The sequence below is a fragment of the Trichosurus vulpecula genome, chromosome 5, assembly GCF_011100635.1.
Source record: "Trichosurus vulpecula isolate mTriVul1 chromosome 5, mTriVul1.pri, whole genome shotgun sequence".
In the NCBI taxonomy this organism is placed as follows: domain Eukaryota; kingdom Metazoa; phylum Chordata; class Mammalia; order Diprotodontia; family Phalangeridae; genus Trichosurus; species Trichosurus vulpecula.
The window spans coordinates 45,487,741-45,508,047 of record NC_050577.1 but is presented as its reverse complement, the minus strand read 5'-3'; the positions used below and the strand labels follow the sequence as shown (position 1 = coordinate 45,508,047).

The following is a 20,307-nucleotide window of genomic DNA, read 5'->3' as shown; positions in this document are numbered from 1 at the left end:
GCCTGGAGCAGAGAATGGCTCCTGTTGTGGAATCAGGTGAGGGCTGATCCTCCTAAGGAATGAAGCGACATAGTATTAGAGAAATGGGTTTGGACGGATGTCTGCTTCTGAATCCTAACACTGATACTTATTATGAGATCATAAGTTTGGTTTGGTTTTGTTTTTTTTTTTTGCTCAGAAGGACTCCAGAACCTGCCATGTTGCAGCCTTGAGTCTGCAAAGTGATAGGAGTCTACAAAGCTCAAACTGAGAAGCAGGGAGTGAATGCAGCCCAGATCAGACTGCTTAGGGTACTTGAAGTGTGCAGCTCACTGGCCTGAGCCACCCCTCAGAGCCTTGAAGAGCACAATGCTCGTTGCCCATAGAAAGCTATAACAAGACCCTAGATAATACAGATGGGGACCATAAAAAGCCTCAGTATTCCTTCCAAATGTGTGTGTAAGCTTGGAACTGACACAAATTCCTAATTCAGGAAGGAAGGCTGGAAAGATGAGTAAACAAAAAAAAAGATACCAATGATAGAAAATTATTATGAATGTAGGGACGTCCAAGGCACAGACTCAGAAGAGTCGTTTTACAGCAACTACAAACAAAACTTCCAACAAAAACCCAATTGGACACAAACAGAAGACTGGAAGGAATGCGCTAAGAATTTAAAAACAATCTTCAGAATGAGAACTCCAGAGGAGGGGTTGGCCCACTGCAACCTGAGGGCCAAATCCTGCTTCCCAGCTGTTTTTGTGTGGCTTGTGAGGAAGGGCCAGACTCTGGTCATGAGGAAGCTTGGTGCACTTTATTTTATTACTTGAAAAGATCCATCATTTCACTGATGTGGGCACTTTCTCCATTGATGCAAATAGTTCTCCCATTCCTTAGTAGATGGCTTCCTGTACTATTATGATAAAAAAAGAATAATCATTGTACGTCATGAACATCTTAGCACTCGCTAAAGCTGGTCCTTGATTGTCAGTCGCTGGTCAGCAGGCATTTATTTGGTTCCTGCTATGAACCAGGCACCATGCTAGGTGCTGGACATGAGGAAAGGCAAAATCACAGTCCCTGCCCTCAAGGAATGCCCATTCTAATGGAGGAGGCACATCCAAACAACTCTGCATACAGACTCAGTGGAAGATGATCTCAGAGGGAGGGGTAGAGAGCACACCTGAAGAAAATGGCATTTGAATGGCGTCCAGGAGGCAACTAGAGAAGCTGAGAGGCAAGAGGCAAAGAGGGAGAGGGCTCCGGGCATGGGGATAGCCAGGGTGCAGGCGTGGAGTGGGGCATTCCCATGATTAAGGCATTCGCAGCTTGGTAGGACCTGCCAGAACTTGTCAGCCTTCTGGAACCCAGGGTCACCTGCTACAGGGTTAGAGCAAGCCATGAGTGGCCTGTGGGTGGGTTGGAGCCAGCTTTGACATTTTCAGGGTGAACATTTACACCTCTGAAACAGCAGTGGCCACAAATGAGGGCTTTATTTATTGACTGTCACTCTAGATGTAAGGAAGTGTTAATAATGAAGACTGAACTCCAAAGTGCGTATGCATACATGTTCTTTTCTGGAGAGCCTGGTTGTTCAACATTTACCAGCACACCCCTGTCTTTCTCTATAAGCATGACTTGAGCTTGACAGGAGAAGGTTCAGGCAATGAAGTTATTACCAGACAGGAGGCCTGGGGACTGCAGGCTAATAATGATGATGATGATGATGATGATGATAACTGGCATTTATATAGTGCTTTAAGGTTTCCAAAATGCTTTACATGCATCGTCTCATTGGAGCCTCAAAACCTCTGAGCTTGTGTATTTCATATTTTGTTGCTTAATTTGACTGCCTTATATTATATTTTCAGTAGCAGAGTGGGGAAAGCTCTTCAGTTTTCCGAGAACAAGCACTTATTAAGCACCTAGGCATTGTACTAGGTATTGAGGATACAATATTCACTTTAGCAAGTACAAAATGCATGCAAATTGAATACCAGTTAAATGGAGATGGGGGTAAATAGGCACCACCCCATGGCAGATTAGTAAAGGCCCCATGGAGGAGGTGGTATTTGGACTGGGCTGTGAAGGGAGAGAGGAATTCTAAGGTGTAGAGATGAGCAGGGAGTGCATTGCTGGTGTGGGCACCAGCCCGTGCAAAGGCGGGGAAATGAGAAATGGGTATAATGTGAATGTAACAGCAATTAGGCCTGTTTGGATGGATCAGAGAATGCATAAAGGGGAGTGACATAATCCATCTGGTCAACTAGATGGGAACCGAGGGTGAAGAGCTTTAAATGCCAAATGTGGGAGTTACTGATTTGTCCTAGAGGCAACAGGGAAATATGGGAGATGTTCGAGGCTCTTGGTAACGTGATCGGACCTGTGCTTGGCTCTGTGGAGGACAATTGGAGACTGTAGAGACTAGAACCAGCCAGTGAAACCCAAGATCTGATGAGGCATTGAGTGAAAACAGAATTGTGAGATGTACATGCAGACGAGCTCCCTTACTGGAAGAGCTAAGTTAGATGGGGAGGGAGAGGGGAAATATTCTTCCTCCTTAATGTTATACAGACCACCCTTTATATAGGTGCAAAGCAGAGCTGCTGTTTATAAGAACAAAAGGGAAGTTTATCAAGAATGTAACATGTCTTCCTTTTAGCTCCCCCCCGGCCTTTTTTTTTTTTTTTGAAACTGTTTAGGGTGTTATTGTTAGAGTTTACTATGCTTGAAGATGACAGTCAGCCAGCTATGGGTTCATTTCAGAATTGAGCGGTATCTCATTTATGAGATCCGAGTTTAGACTGTTCAGATGGTCTGCTGTCTCATTGCTTCTTGCTCAAACAGTACCTTGTGATGAGGGCAGCGCTGAGGGCCTTTTCAGCAAATGGCTGTAGTTTTCAAGTGTTGTCCATTCCTGAAAGGCCTGAGATTTTAAAGGTTCATTAGCATTCACTTGTATTCTTTTTCACTACTAGCACTGAGTTTCTTTTCAAGTATTGGGGTTTTTTTTGGGGGAGTTACCTGGGGGAGTGGAAGGGGTGTGGACTTGAGTTGGGTAACCTCTGCAAAGAACCTGGCTTTGCGGGTGTCCAGGGGTACATCACTCAACCTTGGGGGAAGTGGGGGGAAGAGTTAGACTAGATAATTTCTAAGATTCTTTCAAAAGTTAAGTGCTATCATCCCAGGTAGAGCTTTTTTAAAAACAATTTTAATATTTATTTATTTTTAACATTCTTTTGTTTTTAAATTTTGAGTTCCAGATTTTCTCCCTCCCTCCCATTCCTCACCCACCTACTGAGAAGGCAGACACTATGACATCAGTTAGCCATATGAAATCATGCAAAACATATTTCCGTATTAGCCATATTGCAAAAAAATTAAGGAAATGAGAAAATCGTACTTCAGTTTATACTCAGAGTTGATTAGTTCTCTCTCTGGCAGGGGATAGATAGCATTTTTTCATCCTGAATCCTATCATCATTTATCTTGGATCACTGTATTGATCAGAATAGTCAAGTCTTTCACAGATGATCATCATTATGACGTTGCTCTTACTATGTACAATGATCTCCTGGTTCTTCTCACTTCACTTGCATCAGTTCATATAGGTCTTGCCATGTTTCTTCTGAAACCACCCCCCCCCCCATCGTTTCTCACAGCAAAATAGTACTCCATCACAATCATATGCCATGACTTGTTCAGCCATTCCCCAAATGATCAGCATCCCTTCAATTTCCAATTCTTTGCCACCACAAAAATAGCTGCTATAAATATTTATGTGCATACATATATACATGTATATGTATATATGTGCGCATATATATGTGTCAATGTGTATATATATATATATATATATAATATATAATTTTTTTTTTTTACATATAGGTCAGTTGTTTTTTCTGATGAAGTATTTCACATTTTCTTCTACTTTTTTTTCCCGTTCTTTTGGCTTTGTTTTATTGTTTCTGCATGTCTCATGGAGTCATTAGCTTTCAGTTACCCAATTCTAATTATTAAGGAATTATTTTCTTCAGTGAGCTTTTGTGCCTCTCCACTTTTTAAGGAGCACTTTTCTTTAGTGAATTTTTGTGCCTCTTCCCATTAGGCCAATTCTGTTTTTTAAGGTGCTATTTTCTTCAGTATTTTTTTTTGTGCCTCTTTTACCAAGTTGTTAATTCCTTTTTCATAATTTTCTTGCATCATTTTCATTTCTTCTCCCAATTTTTCCTCTAGTACACTAGTATTTCTTTTCCTCTTTTAGGAATTCTTGCTGGCCTTGAGTCCAATTAAGATTTTTTTTTGAGGCTTTGCTTTTAAAGCTATTTCACATTGTTGTCTTCTTCTAAGTCTTTCCAGCCATGTGGTACCTTTTTATGGTTTTTGTTGTTGTTTATATTTTTTCAGCCCATTTCTTAACTTTGAACTTTATGTTGAAGTTGGGCTCTGCTCAAGTTGGGTTGAGGAGGCACTGTGTGACAAGCTCCAGGCTTTTGTGTGCTGCTGTTTTCAGAGCTAGTTCTGGGGGGTCTGCAGGTTTTTGGCGCTTTCAAGGTATTCTGCGAGAGGTGTGGTTACTGTTCTCCAAGTCTGCACTCTGGTCTTTACCCAAGAATGAGGGAATGGGCAGTCTGCACACTGTATTTGTACTCAATTTTTTATTTTAGTATTTTAAATAATTTAATAATTTTATTTTTTGAAATTATCAAGAATTTATTTTTTCTTCCTTTCATTCTTGCCAATGGAAAAAGGGAAAACAAAACAATAAATACTTGTAGTCAAGCAAAACAGATCCCCGTGTTGGCTATGTACAAAATGTATCTCATTCTGCCTATTTAATCCATCACTTCTTTCTTGGGAGGCAGATAGTGTTCTTCATCATCTTGTACCCTTATAATAATGCTGCTGGGCTCCTGATATCTTATTGCTGTTCCTGATGATTGTCCAAACACAGTTTACTTTCCTTCTTATAAAAAATCAACAAGTTAACATTAAACACCTACTATGTACCAGGGGCGTTCAGGGAAGACAAGCATCTCTAGTGTGAGGGCTTGCCAAGCCTTTTTCACAGCTGCTCAGCCACCTTTGGTGTCCACTTGATTCACTCCAGTCAGCTGTTTCATACACAGTGGCCACACACCCTGGTAAACTGTCTCAGCAGATGGGCTGAACTAGGTTGAGGGTAAATGACAGGGCACAAACCCATCTGTGAATTAGGGGGATGTGAAGACTTCTCTTGGCAGAATGGGCAGACGAGAACGGTTTTGTTCCAACAACCAGGAAGGTGGCTGAAGCAGGTGCTGTGGAGGACTTAGAGCTTGGTCAGACATGGAAGATGTAGAGGTCATCCGCTGCATCCTGGGCCACTGGACTTCGATGACTCTGGGATGGAGAGCCAGGCTGATAATTTTGTGGAACTCAGCCTCACTTAAATCCAGTTCACACGGGAGTCAAGACCTCACCTTGTGATGTCATTGGCCCTCTTTGGAAACATAGGACAAACAACAACTCTGTGCCAGGCACTGTGCCCAGATCTGAAAAATCGGATTTGAAGAGCATTTGCGATCTAGATGTGTTATGGATGATGATATGGCTCTTTAAGTTGTAATTTGCTTTCAGTGAGAGTTTCTTAGTGGAAGGAAAAAAATAAAAGAAAAAATTTAGCATTGCTCTTGAGTGAATGAGATGTGTTTTGTTCTTAGCCATTTCCTAGGTCAATATTTCAAGTTTGGTTGTGTCCTGTGACCCTGTGAGGCTCCGACTACTTTTACTTTTGTATTAGTTATTGATTTATTAGGGCCTCTCCTGTCTGTCGAGCTTTCGTTTTGAATGTTTTTAAAAAGTGAATAATGTGAAACACAAAAGGTTCTGAAGTCAGTCCCTTTCCTTCACCTTTATGAAATTACTTGTCATTGTGAAGGGTTATGTGTTTGTAAAACAGCTGTTTGCCTTTTTTTTTCCCCAGCCGAGAAGTTATTAGTTTTAAAGGAACAAGAGTGGAGTGAGTTTTTGCAACAAGTCTGTTCCCAGCTGGACACGGCTGAGAAGAGCACAGCAGCCTCACGGGCCAAGCTCAATCTACTTTGCTACCTGTGCACTGTCTCCACCCACAAGGAGGTAGCCACGAAGCTGATCCACTCACAGCTGGTAAGGGGTCGGATTCAGGGGGAGACCTAGCCACGTGGCCATCCAGCACAAGCGCTCCATCCGTCCATCTGTTAGGGGCCCACGCGATAAGAGTCCACTCCAGAAACTGAAGGGAAGGCAGTGCAGAATGTTGATTGGACTCTATCCAAATGTGGAAATGCTGTCACTGAGGGAAAATCATCAGTCAGAGAGTAAAGCAAGCGTCCAGGCTGATTCACAATATGCATATGTATGTGTATGCATTAGATGCATCTCTATGATAGTCCATATATAACACTCCTGTCATCACCAATTTCAGTGCATAAAGAATCAAAGCCCCTTTTAAGTTCCTTCCTCTAAGATACTATTAAGATTCTTTGTTCATTTATTCTCATTTGCTTTCCTTTGTGTGATTGTAGTTAATAGAGACTGTCTTCTTCTGGTTGTGCTTTTTAAGGTGTTTTCAGATTTCTCTATCCCCCATATCTCTTTTATCTTAATTGCATTATTATATTGCATTTCTATGAGTTTAAAAACCATTCCACTATTATTGGACCCTTAGGTTGCTCCCATTTTTTTAAATTTTGCAATAACTTTTGTGATCAGGAACTTTGAATAGCAAGAGTTTTTGTTTTTTGTTCTTGCTTTGGATAACAGTGTCAGGATATGTTGCTAACAATGTAATTATTGAGTAGAAGAGTGTGAGTATTTTTGTAACTTGTACTGTGTCCTGCCAGAATAGCGTGAAACACAAAAGGCTCTGAAATCAGTCACTTTCCTTCACCTTTGTGAGTACTGGACAAAAAGATCAACAAATTTGCAATTCTATCAGCAGTGAGTGAGTACATCTGTTTTTCCACAGCCCAGCTGATATAAAGTTTCGTGGCTTTTAATGATTTTGCCAGTGTGATAGGTTTAAGCTAGTACCTCAAAGTTGTTTTTTTCTTTAATTCATTTATTTTGAAATATTTTATTTTTCCAGTTATATGTAAAAACAATTTTAATATTCTTTTTTTAAAAAATGTTGAGTTCCAAATTCTCTTTTTTCTCTTCGTTCCTTTGTCTTTGAGAAGGCAAGCAATTTGCTATAGGTTATACATGTGCAGTCATGCAAAACATGTATCACAAAGGAAAACACAGACAAAAAAACCTAAGAAAAATAAAATAAAACCTATATGCTTCAGTCTGCATTCACATTCCATCAGTTCTTTCTCTGGAGGTAGATAGCATTTTTTCATCATGGGTGGTATGATCTAAGGAGCAGTGTGGTCAGCACTCTTCTGGCCTGTGCTCTGGTCTTTGAGTGACCACAAGCACTCTTTTCCACCCTTTGATTATGACCAGGGTCCCTGCTCCTGCTAGTCTTCCTCAATGCCCTGGGATTGCGACCCACAACTGCATATAAGCAATGTAACAGAGTCCAGTGCCCAGTGCTAGCCAAGGTCCTCTGTAATCTCCTTCTGACCAGTTGTTTGACCCTGTTACGGTCTGTGGCCTGAGAGCTCCAGAGGTTGACTCTGTAGATTCAGTCGCCCCCAAGGCCACTGCTGCCTGTGCTGGATGGTGCTCCCCTCTTACCCATGTTACACGGACCTACCCTGTACATCTGGTGGTTCTGCTGCTCCAGAAATTGTTTGGAGGGGTTATTTAAAGTTCATGCAGTCCCTGCCCTTACTCCTCCATCTTGGTTCTGTCCCCCTCAAAGTTGTTTTAATTTGCATTTTAATTCAAGACTCTGGTTATCAGCGAACTTGGGCATTTTTTCAAGTGATTATTAAAATTTATGTTTGTTCTTTTAAAAACTATCTTCATGTTAGAAATTTTTGCATTGTGGAGTGGGAGTTAAAACTGGGACTTTTCAGTAGTTCCCTATATGTTTTGCATGTCAACTTTTAGTTATATTTCCTACAAGTATTTTTCATTTAATTATATTTTTTCTTATATGATAATTTTATATTCTGATGTAGTCTAGTATAGCCATTTTGTTAGAAATAATTACTTCCACTTGTTAAATTGAAATAAAGAATAAATTAAGTAAAAATAAGTGAACAAAGAATCCCTTCCACTGTTTAGATAAATACTTCATCCTGTTTTTCTTCTATCTTTTCAGGAGTTCTTTTTTATGTTTAAGTTTCTCATTCAGCTGAAATTTGCTGCAGTCAGCATATGACATAACATAACATGAGGGTCCCAATCCCTTTTCCATCAAATTATCAACCACTTGCCAAAGTACATATTGAATACTAATCCTTTCCTTAGTTGTTATTTTTTAAAAGTTTGTCACACACAAATCTTTTGAATAGATTTGGTTTGATGTTGGATGTATCCTGTTCCATTGATCAACTTCTCTGTTTTTTTGTTTAGTGCCAGAGAGCTTTGATGTTAACCCCTATGTAGTTTGGGGGTGCCAAACTCCCTTCATTAGTCAGCTTTTCTTTTTAATGTGACCCTTAATTCCTGCCTGTTGTTTTTCCAGATAAGGTTGTTATGATTTGCATTTAGTTCCATACAGAAGAACCTTGGCATTTTGATGGGTATTATATTAAATGTGTAAATTATCTTGGGCAGTTTTATCTTTTTTCTAATATTAATTCACCTATCCATGAACACTGAAGGTCCCCGTGGTCACTGAGGCCTTCTTTCCTCTTGGCCATCACAGTTCTGTAGTTCTCATATACTTCCTGTGTATTCCTTATTAGGTTAATTCTCAGATATTTCATGATTTTTGTTGTTGTTGTGAGAGAAGCTTCTTTTTTCAAAAAAAAATCTTTGTTAATATTAAGCAATAATGCAAAAGATTTTATGGATTAATCTTTTACTCTGAAACTTTGCTGAATTCAGTTATTTTCTCTGTTAATTTTTGGTTCGTAATGTTTCTGTTTTCTACCTTGACTATCAAGCCTTCTTGCAGGTAGGGTTTTGTTTTCTAAAGCCCTACATAGTTTGGGTGTGATAATTCTTAGTTTGTCTCCTGTCAGTTGGCATACTTGTGGCATTATGGCTCAGCCAAAGCTTCTTCCAGTTGTTCTGAGAGACGCTTGTGGGAACTGGAGTCAGATCAGTTTGGGTATTGGGCTGAAAGGATATCTGTTTGTTCACTCCCAAGATACTATTGTTTCAGTTCTTCTTCTGGTGGGTAGAAAATGTTAATGGACAGGAGGGGGCTGAAACTCTCTTATTCTTAATTTTCTATTTTTCTATAATCCCCATGCCTAGTACTCACGTGTCTTTAAGTCTCCATATTGTTTTATGCAGAAGTTCATGTTTTAACTGGGAGTAGAGATATCCTCAGTTGTAAAACTTGACTGTTCCCATGTGTTCTTCATCTTGTCTCCTAAAATATCCATTTTGACTTTTCATCCTAGTTGCTGTTGCTAATCCAGCAGCTCCGAGCAGCTCCAAATTGGGATATGTAAGTAACATTTTCATTTTCTTAAGCATTATTTCTCACTGTGTTATCACATTTATTACTTTTTATTGGCTGCACATTCACAGCATGGTAGGTGCCTCAAAGAACATCAGGCTCTCTGAGAAACATGTTCTCTTTAATTTTTAAAAGATTTATACTGAACCTCCGTTGCTTACTCTTATAATTTATTCCAAAAGTATTAGTTGCATGGACATAGAGGCTTCAACAAAATTGTCTTCAATTTTAGGATTTGCACCAGCTCTTAGAAATATCTTTGTATTTTTAAGGAGAATGTTTTAAATTGCCCTTTTCTCAAAATGAAAATTTAGTCCTCAGAGTAAGTTATCTTCTTTTGTAAAGTGTATAATTTCTGTCCACCCTCCTCCTGGGGCTATCCTTTTTTCAATTATTTGTTCTTTCAGTACATATAGTTAAATATCAATACGTACATGGCATTGTTCTAGGCCCTAGGGATACAGAAGTAGAAACTGAGCAGGCCGTGCCTTCAGGGAGCTTACTTCTATCGGCAGGAAGCCACATGTACTCAGATAATTAGGTATAATGTGTAAAACAATAAATATCGGAGTAATTTTGAGGGTGTGGAGGGATCTAAGAGCTGGGGTGGGCCGGAGCTGGGCTCCAGGGGGCAGAGGTCAGCACAAAGGTCATTCCAGGTCTGTGTAGAGGCCTGGACTTAGGAAGCAGGATATGAGAATTGGGGAAAAGCCAAAAGTTTGACTGGAATACAGAGGGAGCAAGGGGGCAGTAACGTGAAAACTCTCAAGACATATAGAGTTTGTAGTTTGTCCAAGATTTCTCCTTTGCCTTGGGACCTTCCTCCTCTTTTTCAGCATCTGCCTGCAGCACAGATCTCCTCTCTCCACATTTAGTCTAGTCTCATTGCTTTTCCTTCCTTCGTTCTCTTTAGGGTCATTGCTCCCTCCTGTATCAGCACATCTGGGACTATGCTGTTAGAGTCCAAGTGGTGGGGACACAGTTTGTTATGACAATCTTTGCAAATCTTGTCCGTTCTCCTTTTACTTGTTTCCTTCCATTTTTCTCCTTAAAAGCTGTCTCAGATGAAATTTAATGTAGGATGAATGAGCCTTTATGATGTTCCAGGCACTGTGCTAACGCTAATACAAATACAAAAGGAAGAGAGGCTGCCCTCAGGAAGACTACACTCTAACAAGGGAAGATAAGATGTATTGGCTGCCAAGGAAGGATGTTTGCCACTGGGAAGTCACAGGGATCTTGAGTGGGGCCATGGGGCAGCCAATTGGCATGTCCTTTCCAGGAAGAGCAGCGCTGATTGGGTTACTGTTTCCAAAGCTCGATGTTAGAAGGGGGCGGGGAGAGGAGGGACTTACAAGGGACGTCTGGGGCACAGGAAGGAGAGTGACAGCAGCGTGAGGGTGGGGTTGGGACTGTGCTGGTTAGGAGAACTCATCCATCAGTAGGGAATGGAGTCCCAGCACTGGAGCTGGAAGCTGTTTGAGGCAGGAGTAAGGGCACGGGAGTGGCCCCAAGCGTGTTGGGGTGAGTTGGGGGTAGTTATAAAATGTTACACTTGGGTTAAAAAATATACTTTGCATAAGAAAACAGCAATTTAGCTGAAAAAGATCTGGGAGTTTTAGTGGACCCTGAATTTAATAAGACTCAACATTATGTAATGGTAGACAAAAACTGTTGTGAAACAGTGGAGCAGTTCACCACCTCTCAGTCTCAATTTTCTTGTTTCTTAAAAACGTAGTTAAATACTTTCCTTGTGAGCATCGCTTGGTGCTTTTTAAGCATCACGTAAGACAGTATATGGGAAGGTGATTACACAAATGTAAAGTATTATTATCATGATTTCTCACAACATGTGCTGGGCCTTGGTAAATACATGTTGAGTGGATTACTTAATTTTGTATGTATTTCTTACAGTGTTTACTTTTCAAACCTAAACCCCTAAGTTAGGAAGCCATTACATGGTTTTGAAAGTCATTTTCTGAGCATTTAATACTTTATGAATGCATTCAGTATGCTAAAAAAACATAATAAATAAAATGAAAGACATGAAATGAAATAATGCCTTATTATATATTCTGTTTCCTGAGCCCCAGTCTTCTCTCACCAGCTGCCTTTGGGCCTCTCAGACCTCTCAGGCCTCTGACACTTAGCTTGTCTAACAGTTTTCTTGTCTTTCCCTGTGAATCCATTCCTCTTGCCTAGACCTGCCCCGCCTTTCTGTCGAGGCCCATCCTTCCACAGTATAGCCAAAATGACCTTCACCCATGACACCCCACGTCCTATATCTGTGCCTTTCATTCATGCCTAATACTCACCTGTCCTCACCTCTGGCCCTGGGTACTACTTTCTACCAGAAGGCCTTATCTTCCCTACCTGTTACCCCCCAGCTGCTAGTGCCCTCCCTCCCATAGATTAAACTTGTACTTATTTTATATATACATGTCTTCATCTGCAGGCCATGTCCACTGATTGAACGTAAGCTCTTTGTCTCTCTGGTGCCTAGTAGGGGCCTGCACACATAGGAGGGAGGCACTGAATAAATGCTTGTAGAGTTAAATTGGATTATACTGTTTTTATAGCATTCATTTGTAAAGATAACAAGAGCTTGAAAATGCTAGGATTTTGGAACTAGTATCTTTTCCCCTCTTTGATCTTTTTTTTTTTCCCTTTGATCTTGTAACCTTCTTTGGATTAGTTTTGAGGAGATAAGATTGAAGCAAGTGCCGTGTCTGTCAGCATAGAAGGAAAAAATCCCCAGCCCATTTTTCACCTTTATTTCAGTTATTCATATTCTGGAGAGACCATTCATAACTGAGATTGGCCAAACGTTGTACATTAGTGTTACACAAATGCTTTGTGGTTCTCTCAAATCAGGCTGGTTGTATACAGTAATTCATAATGAATGCTACTCACTGGTTGATACTCATACAGTGCAACTAATAAATTTTTAGATACTTAAGCTTCTTTTCAGTTTTTTTTCTTCAGAGGCCAACTAATCTCTGTCAATTCACAGACGGGCCAAGGTTGCCCGGGTGATTGGATTGCTGGCATCTCATACAACTGAACTGCAAGAAAATGTGCCTGTCACTGAGGTAATTTTTCTTTTCTTATTTTCATATTGTGAAAGGTTGATAAGCATATTGGTTTATTAGCTAACTGAAATTTACACAGTTTTTATTAACTTCTACTTAGATATTCTTCAAGTTGTGAAAAATGGGTTTAAAATGAAACGCTAATAAACCAATAATTTGACCCATGTCAATTTGTGTTGGAGTTACCACCATTGTTAAGAGTAAGTTCTAGAAGAGTAACAGGGTTTGTCTGCTGCGATGAAGGTAATGTTAACAGTTATCCTTATGTCACTACTATGGTCCTTGCTAACCAAGAAATAATTAAAAACTGGCGAGAACGAAGACACTTATTCCTAAGTGAAAATCCAAAGGGATTTTCATTTGAATTTTTGCTGCTTGTTCTACTTCAAGGAGGCAGCATTTTACCTCACCATAAATGCTTGAAGTAGAACAATCACCAAAAATTTCTTTGTTAGCCAGGTTCATAACAGTAATACAAGGAGCATGGTCACTTACCCAATTAATCGAATTATGTATATTGAAAGTATCGTCTGATTGCAACCAGTTATTATGTGTATTGATACAGAGAAATATTTCTTAATTTATGAAATGACTAACCAGTCATTTCAGATGGTATGAATAAAACCATCCCACTGTATTACTTGTTTGAACATTTAGTATATTCCTTTCATTCTAAGGAAGTGACTTAGCTTGTACATGCTGATTGGTGGTAGATACTTACATCCTCTGGGCTAGGAAAGGGTGAAAAAAGAAATTCAAAAAGTTGAATGCAAAAGATAACTAAAGGATGGAAATAACATCAAGTGAAAGGGAGTCTGGGAGCGAATAAGGAGCAAAGAACATCCTGTAGAGCTCTAGTCTGGTGGAATTAAGGCCAGAGTTCTGAACTCCCTGGGTTAGAGGTAAAGAATACGGAGCTAAGTGTTTTACCTGTTTCACTACAGACTATGTGAAGACACTGGAAACAAACATCAAAGCAGGCTTAAAATATAAGCTTATTTGATAAACATTATAAAAGAGGCTAGTGGAAGAATATGAGTAGTATCAGGTCACAGAGCAGTTAAGTGCAGTAAAGGGAAAAATGCATCTGCACAAAGCTTGCTGAAAGGACAGCAAACAAACAAGAAATGGACCAGCTTTGTCAGCATCTCTATAAAGGCCTATTTTAATTATCAATGGCAGTGGGCCTCACGTGTAGTAATGAGGAAGCAGAAGTGCTACTTAAGAAGTCAAAGACAGGAAAAGCAGCTGGGCCAGGCCAAGTGTGCCCATCACAGTGGGCTCCCAGAAAAAGATGAGAAAGAGAAAATAGTAACAACTGAAATTTATATAACACTTCAGTGTTTCCAAAGCACTGCTTTATGCACATTCTCATTTGACCCCCACAACAACCCCATGAGGCTCTTTCTACATCTAGCACCCCCATTTTATGGATGATGAAGATCAGGCTTAGAGAGGGGTTAAGTGCCTTACTTGCATCATGAAGCTCTTTATAAGTGCATGAGGTGGCTGTCTCTGTATTATCAAAAGTTAATGGACAGACACATGTTAGGTCTGGGTAGTGTGTGATACTGCCAGTAATAATAGGAGAACAGAAAGTGGCAGAAGAAATACTGAGGAGATGTAGGCTTGGTGAAGGAGGGGGCTGGTTATGTACCTTGAGTAGCTTCGGTAGACCACCTGAGTGTTAACACTGTTACCCATGTAATAAAAAAAAAGACCCAGACCAAGGCATCCTATTTGTTGGGCAGATTCCCTCTGAAGGATATTGGGAAGTTATGGATAAGAATTGCACAGGATGAATGATAAAGCCCAGATGAGTTATGAGCTCTTTTGGAGCAACTATCCACATTGCTGAGATCATTGGTCTGTTTAAATATGCTGGAAAATAACAATGGTTATAGACCACACCCAGGTTTAACACGATCTAGACTTAGGACCAGTATAATATTTGTCGCTTTGTTTTCCCAAGTGCTCACTGCCTGCTCATAGTCAGTTAACCATAAATACTGCTGCTGAAGAGCCTTCACAAATTGTATTTACTCCTTTGCTTTCCACTAATAAATGTAGAAGATTTTAAATTTTCTCTCTAGCCAAATTCCTACATATATAGAAAGTCAGTTTTGTTTATTGAATCATCATTTAATCATATTTATGGGCACGATTTGAACTGTTACATTCTCTTTTGTTATGATCTGTACTATTGGAGGGAGTAACCATTGATGAGAGATCACAGATTAATTGATTTATTGAATTATATGGTTCCCCTGTAGCATTAATAATTATTAATCTGTCAAAGCATTTATTTTCCCCCCTTTTTAGACAGTATTCTTGGAGAGCAGGGATAGTCACATGGTGCCTTAGTAGATGAGCATTTCATGACTATCTTGGATAGTGAGATGGAAGAATTGAATATTGTGGGGCATACAAGTGAGAGTTTTCCACCTCTTGCTTTGTTGTTTTTATGCATTTATTTCTATTTAGAACATACAAGCATATTATTTATTTAATATTTTTAGTTTTCAGCATTAATTTTCACAAGAGTTTGAATTACAAATTTTCTCCCCATTTCTACTCTCCCCTCACTCCGAGATGGCATATATTCTGATTGCCCCATTCCCTAGTCAGCCCTGCCTTCTGTCACCCCACTTTCCCCCATCCCCTTTTCCCTTTTTTGTAGGGCAAGATAGATGTTTATGTCCCATTGCCTGTATATCTTATTTCCTAGTTGCATGCAAAAACTTTTTTTTTGAACATCTTTTAAAACTTTGAGTTACAAATTCTCTCCCCTCTTCCCTCCCCACCCACCCTCCCTAAGAAGACAAGCAATTCAACATAGGACACATGTGTATCATTATGCAAAACCCTTCCACAAATCTCGTGTTATGAAGAACTAACTATATTTTGCTCCTTCCTATCCTATCCCCCTTTATCCAGTTTTCTCCTTTGATCCTGTCCCTTTTCAGAAATGTTTACTTTTGATTACCCCCTCCCCCTATCTGCCCTCCCTTCTATCATCCCCCCTTTTTTATCCCCTTCCTCCTTCTTTCCTGTGGGATAAGATTCCCAATTGAGCGTGTATGTTATTCCCTTCTCAGGTCAATTCCGATGAGAGCAAGATGCACTCATTCCCCCTCACCTTCCCCCTCTTCCCTCCCAACAGAACTGATTTTTCTTGCCACTTTTATGTGAGATAATTTACCCCCATTCTAGCTCTCCCTTTCTCCCTATCTCAATGTATTCCTCTCGTCCTTTAATTTAATTTTATTTTTTTAGATATCATCCCTTCATATTCAACTTACCCTGTGCCCTCTGTCTCTCTCTCTGTCTCTGTCTCTCTCTCTATATATATACACATATACATATGTGTGTGTGTGTCTGTGTGTGTGTGTACATATATAGGGCAGCTGAAGGGCTGCCCTAATACTGAGGTCTCATGAATTATACACATCATCTTTCCAAGTAGGAATGTAAACAAAACAGTTCAACTTTAGTAAGTACCTTATGATTTCTCTTTCTTGTTTACCTTTTCATGCTTCTCTTGATTCTTGTGTTTGAAAGTCAAATTTTCTATTCAGCTCTGGTCTTTTCACTGAGAAAGCTTGAAAGTCCTCTGTTTTATTGAAAGTCCATATTTTGCCTTGGAGCATGATACTCAGTTTTGGTGGGTAGGTGATTCTTGGTTTTAGTCCTAGCTCCATTGACCTCCAGAATATCATATTCCAAGCCCTTTGATCCCTTAATGTAGCAGCTGCTAGATCTTGTGTTATTCTGATTGTGTTTCCACAGTGTTCAGATTGTTTCTTTTTAGCTGCTTGCAGTATTTTCTCCTTGATGGGGAGCTCTGGAATTTGGCAACAATATTCCTAGGAGTTTTCTTTTTGGGATCTTTTTGAGGAGGCAATCGGTGGATTCTTTCAATTTCTATTTTACCCTCTGGCTCTAGAATCTCAGGGCAGTTCTCCTTGATAATTTCTTGAAAGATGATATCTAGGCTCTTTTTTTTGATCATGGCTTTCAGGTGGTCCAATAATTTTTAAATTCTCTCTCCTGGATCTGTTTTCCAGGTCATTGGTTTTTCCAATGAGATATTTCACATTGTCTTCCATTTTTTCATTCCTTTGGTTCTATTTTATAATATCTTGATTTCTCATAAAGTTACTAGCTTCCACTTGCTCCAATCTAATTTTGAAAGTTGTATTTTCTTCAGTGGTCTTTTGGACCTCCTTTTCCATTTGGCTAATTCTGCCTTTCAAGGCATTCTTCTCCTCATTGGCTTTTTGGAGCTCTTTTGCCATTTGAGTTAGTCTGTTTTTTAAGGTGTTGTTTTCTTCAGTATATTTTTCAGTATTTTTTTGGGTCTCCTTTAGCAAGTCATTGACTTGTTTTTCATGGTTTTCTCTCATCCTTTTCATTTCTCTTCCCAATTTTTCCTCTACTTCTCTAACTTGCTTTTCCAAATCCTTTTTGAGATCTTCCATGGCCTGAGACCAGTTCATGTTTTTCTTGGAGGCTTTTGTTGTAGGCTCTTTGACTTTGTTGACTTCTTCTGTCTGTATGTTTTGGTCTTCTTTGTCACCAAAGAAGGATTCCAAAGTCTGAGTCTGAATCTCAGTCCGTTTTTGCTGCCTGTTCATGTTCCCAGCCAACTACTTGACCCTTGAGTTTTTTGTGAGAGTATGACTGCTTGTAGAGTAGAGAGTACTTTTTTTCCAAGCTTGAGGGAATGTGCTGTTGTTTTCAGAGCTATTTCTATACAGCAAGTTCTGCCACACCAGCGCTCCTCCTTCCCCAAGAACCTCCAACTTGGACTGGACTCAGATCTTAAGCAGGCTCTGCACTCCCGCTCAGATCCGCCATTTAATTCCTCCCACCAGGTGGGCCTGGGGCCAGAAGCAATTGAAGCTGTAGTTTTATAGCTGCACCTTCTTCGCAGCCCCCTCCCCCGCCCTGGGTGGTCGTGGAACTGCAAATTCCTTTCACTCTGTTCCCCACACCTTTTCCCACTAACCGTCTCTGTTGTCTTTGGTGTTTGTGGATTGAGAAGTCTGGTAACTGCCACAGCTCACTGATTCAGGGTGCTAGGGCCTGTTCCACTCGGCTCCCGGTCTGGTTGGTCTGGGCGTAGCCCACACTGGGCTCTGCTTCCCTCCGCTCCCAGCTCTGTCCGCGATAGACCTTACCCAGTGACCATCCAGGCTGCCCTGCTTCCCTCTGCTATTTCGTGAGTTCTGCAGTTCTAGAATTTGTTCAGAGCCATTTTTTATCGGTGTTTGGAGGGTCCTGGGGGAGAGCCCTAGGCAAGTCCCTGCTTTCCAGCTTCCATCTTGGCTCTGCCCCCCAGAACATATAAGTATAAAATAGGCGCAGCATGGCATCTGAAGAATAGAGACCTGGCCTTTAAGCCAGGAAAACCAGGGTTCAAATTCTGCCTCTGGCTCGGTCTCATTTTGTGACTCAGGTAAATCCCTTGAGCTTATAGTGATCCAGCTAACTCTAAGATTAGAAGTTGCAGAGAAGGTGCTGATCTACATTGAAAGGTGGAGTTTCATCGTCTTGAAGTTCCCCACATCTTGTCTCCTATCCCTTTATATCATAATTCAGTCATACAAAGTGTTAAGCACTATACATAAAAAAAAGATGATGAAAAAACTCCAAAGTAAAACAGGTTTCTGTCTCTTAGGGAGTTTTTATTCTAAGGCAGCCTTTTTTTGAAGACTGATTATTTTTTAAAATGCACCTTGCTTTGCACACAGGTCAATAAATATGTATGAACTTGTTCAAAAAGTAAGAAAACAAATAGGATAATTTCTTTGTTTTCCCATTGGTGGTTGATGGTGAATCAATTTTGCTTACAGCCTCTACCCCTTGAGGAAAAAAAAAAACTCAAGTTACTGGAAGAAATTTATGACTGTTCTTACCTTAACAAGGGTGCTGATCATTAGCAGGCCTTTATTTGATTAGATTTAATCTGTCCCCCATAATGAAGCACTTCATCATTTGTGGATTATTTATTACATTTGTTCAACTAAAGTTTATCTTAGTACTACAGGCATATGCTTTAGGGCTCAGAGGGTAAGAATGAAATTACTTTGAATGATGTAAACGTAGTTAAGCATACTAAATATAAAAGTGTTGTGGTTCCAGTTTGGTGAGGTCATGGATTACTAAGACATCGAATGTGTGGTTTTTTAAAGATACCTAAGAGCTCTAGCGATCAACATTATATGTAGCTCAAGAACGTAGTATCTAATCACCATTAACAAACCTCTTTTTGGATGAGTAGAATTGTCTCTATGGAATTTTTTGTTTGTTCTGTAAAAGTTGTTTACCATTTGGGTAGGGGAATTCTTTAAGTGGAACCATTTCCTCCTTGTTGGACACCCGATATCCCCAAGAGGCATTTTTAGCAACTACTTGTGTTTTCCATAATCCTACATTCACATGAAAGCTTGGGAATATGCAGTCCCTAAAGAGTCAGATGGTTTGCTTACTGAAACATTGAGATAGCCGCTCCAGGGGCTAAAATTCCTTGCTCTTTGAATTCTTCATTTTATTAACATGCCGTATCTTTTCTAGAAAAAAATAGTTAGTTTAGCTTTCCCAGCCAAGTGTGAATCACTTAGTGTGGCTGATGTGAATTACATTGATATTTAGAAAATGAGCTAATTGTCATGGAGCACTCCCATTTTGGGGCTCCTTCTCTACCTCCCACTTGAGTGAGGTCCCCAGAGGGTGATAAGTAGTCCCGGTCTTAACTGTGTTATTCGTAGGCCCAGAGCTGTTTCTGATGCTGTCAGCTAGACACAAGATTTTTTTGGTCTGGGGCCATTTGCTTTTGTCCAATGATCAAAACACTTTATTCCTCTCAGATTGTTAAGGACTTGTTTATACCTAGTTTATACTTTTGATTGATTGAGTTGAGAAAGTCTGGGCCTTCTGTGATTATATTAATTGGGATGGGGTTAGAAACTCCCACTATTAGACTTGAGAAGATGGCAAATGTTTTATTGAGAGTGGAACTTTTGGCCTTTCATTGATTTTGCATTTAGAATGAATTTGGTTTGTTTTAGTTCCCCAGAAGTCTAATCAACTGGCTTAGTCTCTAATATACACCCTCTCAGATGTACCTCGAAATGGAACACGTCTTAATATGTCTTTTGGAAGACTAAATATACAGCTCTTGCAGTGGAATAGTTGGTGATTTTGATAGCTTTGGTTCAGTAATATTTTGTTTCCTATGGAGTGATTTTAAAAAATATAGGTTGTTTATAGTGTTATTTTAGGGGTTTAGACTATCACCTGTGTGATTCTCAGGGGATTGACTACATGCACACAGAGTTCTCTTGTAGTATCTGTCCTATGCTAGGAAGTAATGAATTACATTGAGCTGATAATCTGAGTTCAAATTTAGCTTCAGACAGTTACTAGCTGTGTTAAGTCACTTAACCTCTACTTGCCTCTGTTCCTCATCTGTAAAATGGGGACACATTGGAGAAGGAAATGCAAACTGCTCCAGTGCCTTTGCCAAGTTTTGTATACAGGATCTGAAAAACAACAACAGAGGTTCTCAGGAAAACATTTATTGAGCAGTAATGTAGAACTGAGGCCCTGACAGCATAATTTTGAGTGATTGTGTAAATGAAATTAAAACTTAGCTAATTTGAAGTTAGTTAAGCAAAATTT

General features: G+C 39.8%; 1 protein-coding gene across 1 annotated transcript in view; it reads left to right on the top strand.

The window, feature by feature from the left end:
• Positions 1 to 20,307, top strand: part of ULK4 (unc-51 like kinase 4) — a 675,609-nt gene that overhangs the window by 50,662 nt on the left and 604,640 nt on the right. Inside the window, exons 15-17 of the mRNA XM_036759487.1 lie at positions 5,945 to 6,126; positions 9,471 to 9,517; positions 12,543 to 12,621. Of these exons, the coding sequence (XP_036615382.1) occupies positions 5,945 to 6,126; positions 9,471 to 9,517; positions 12,543 to 12,621 (308 nt within the window). The remainder of the gene's footprint in view (positions 1 to 5,944; positions 6,127 to 9,470; positions 9,518 to 12,542; positions 12,622 to 20,307) is intronic.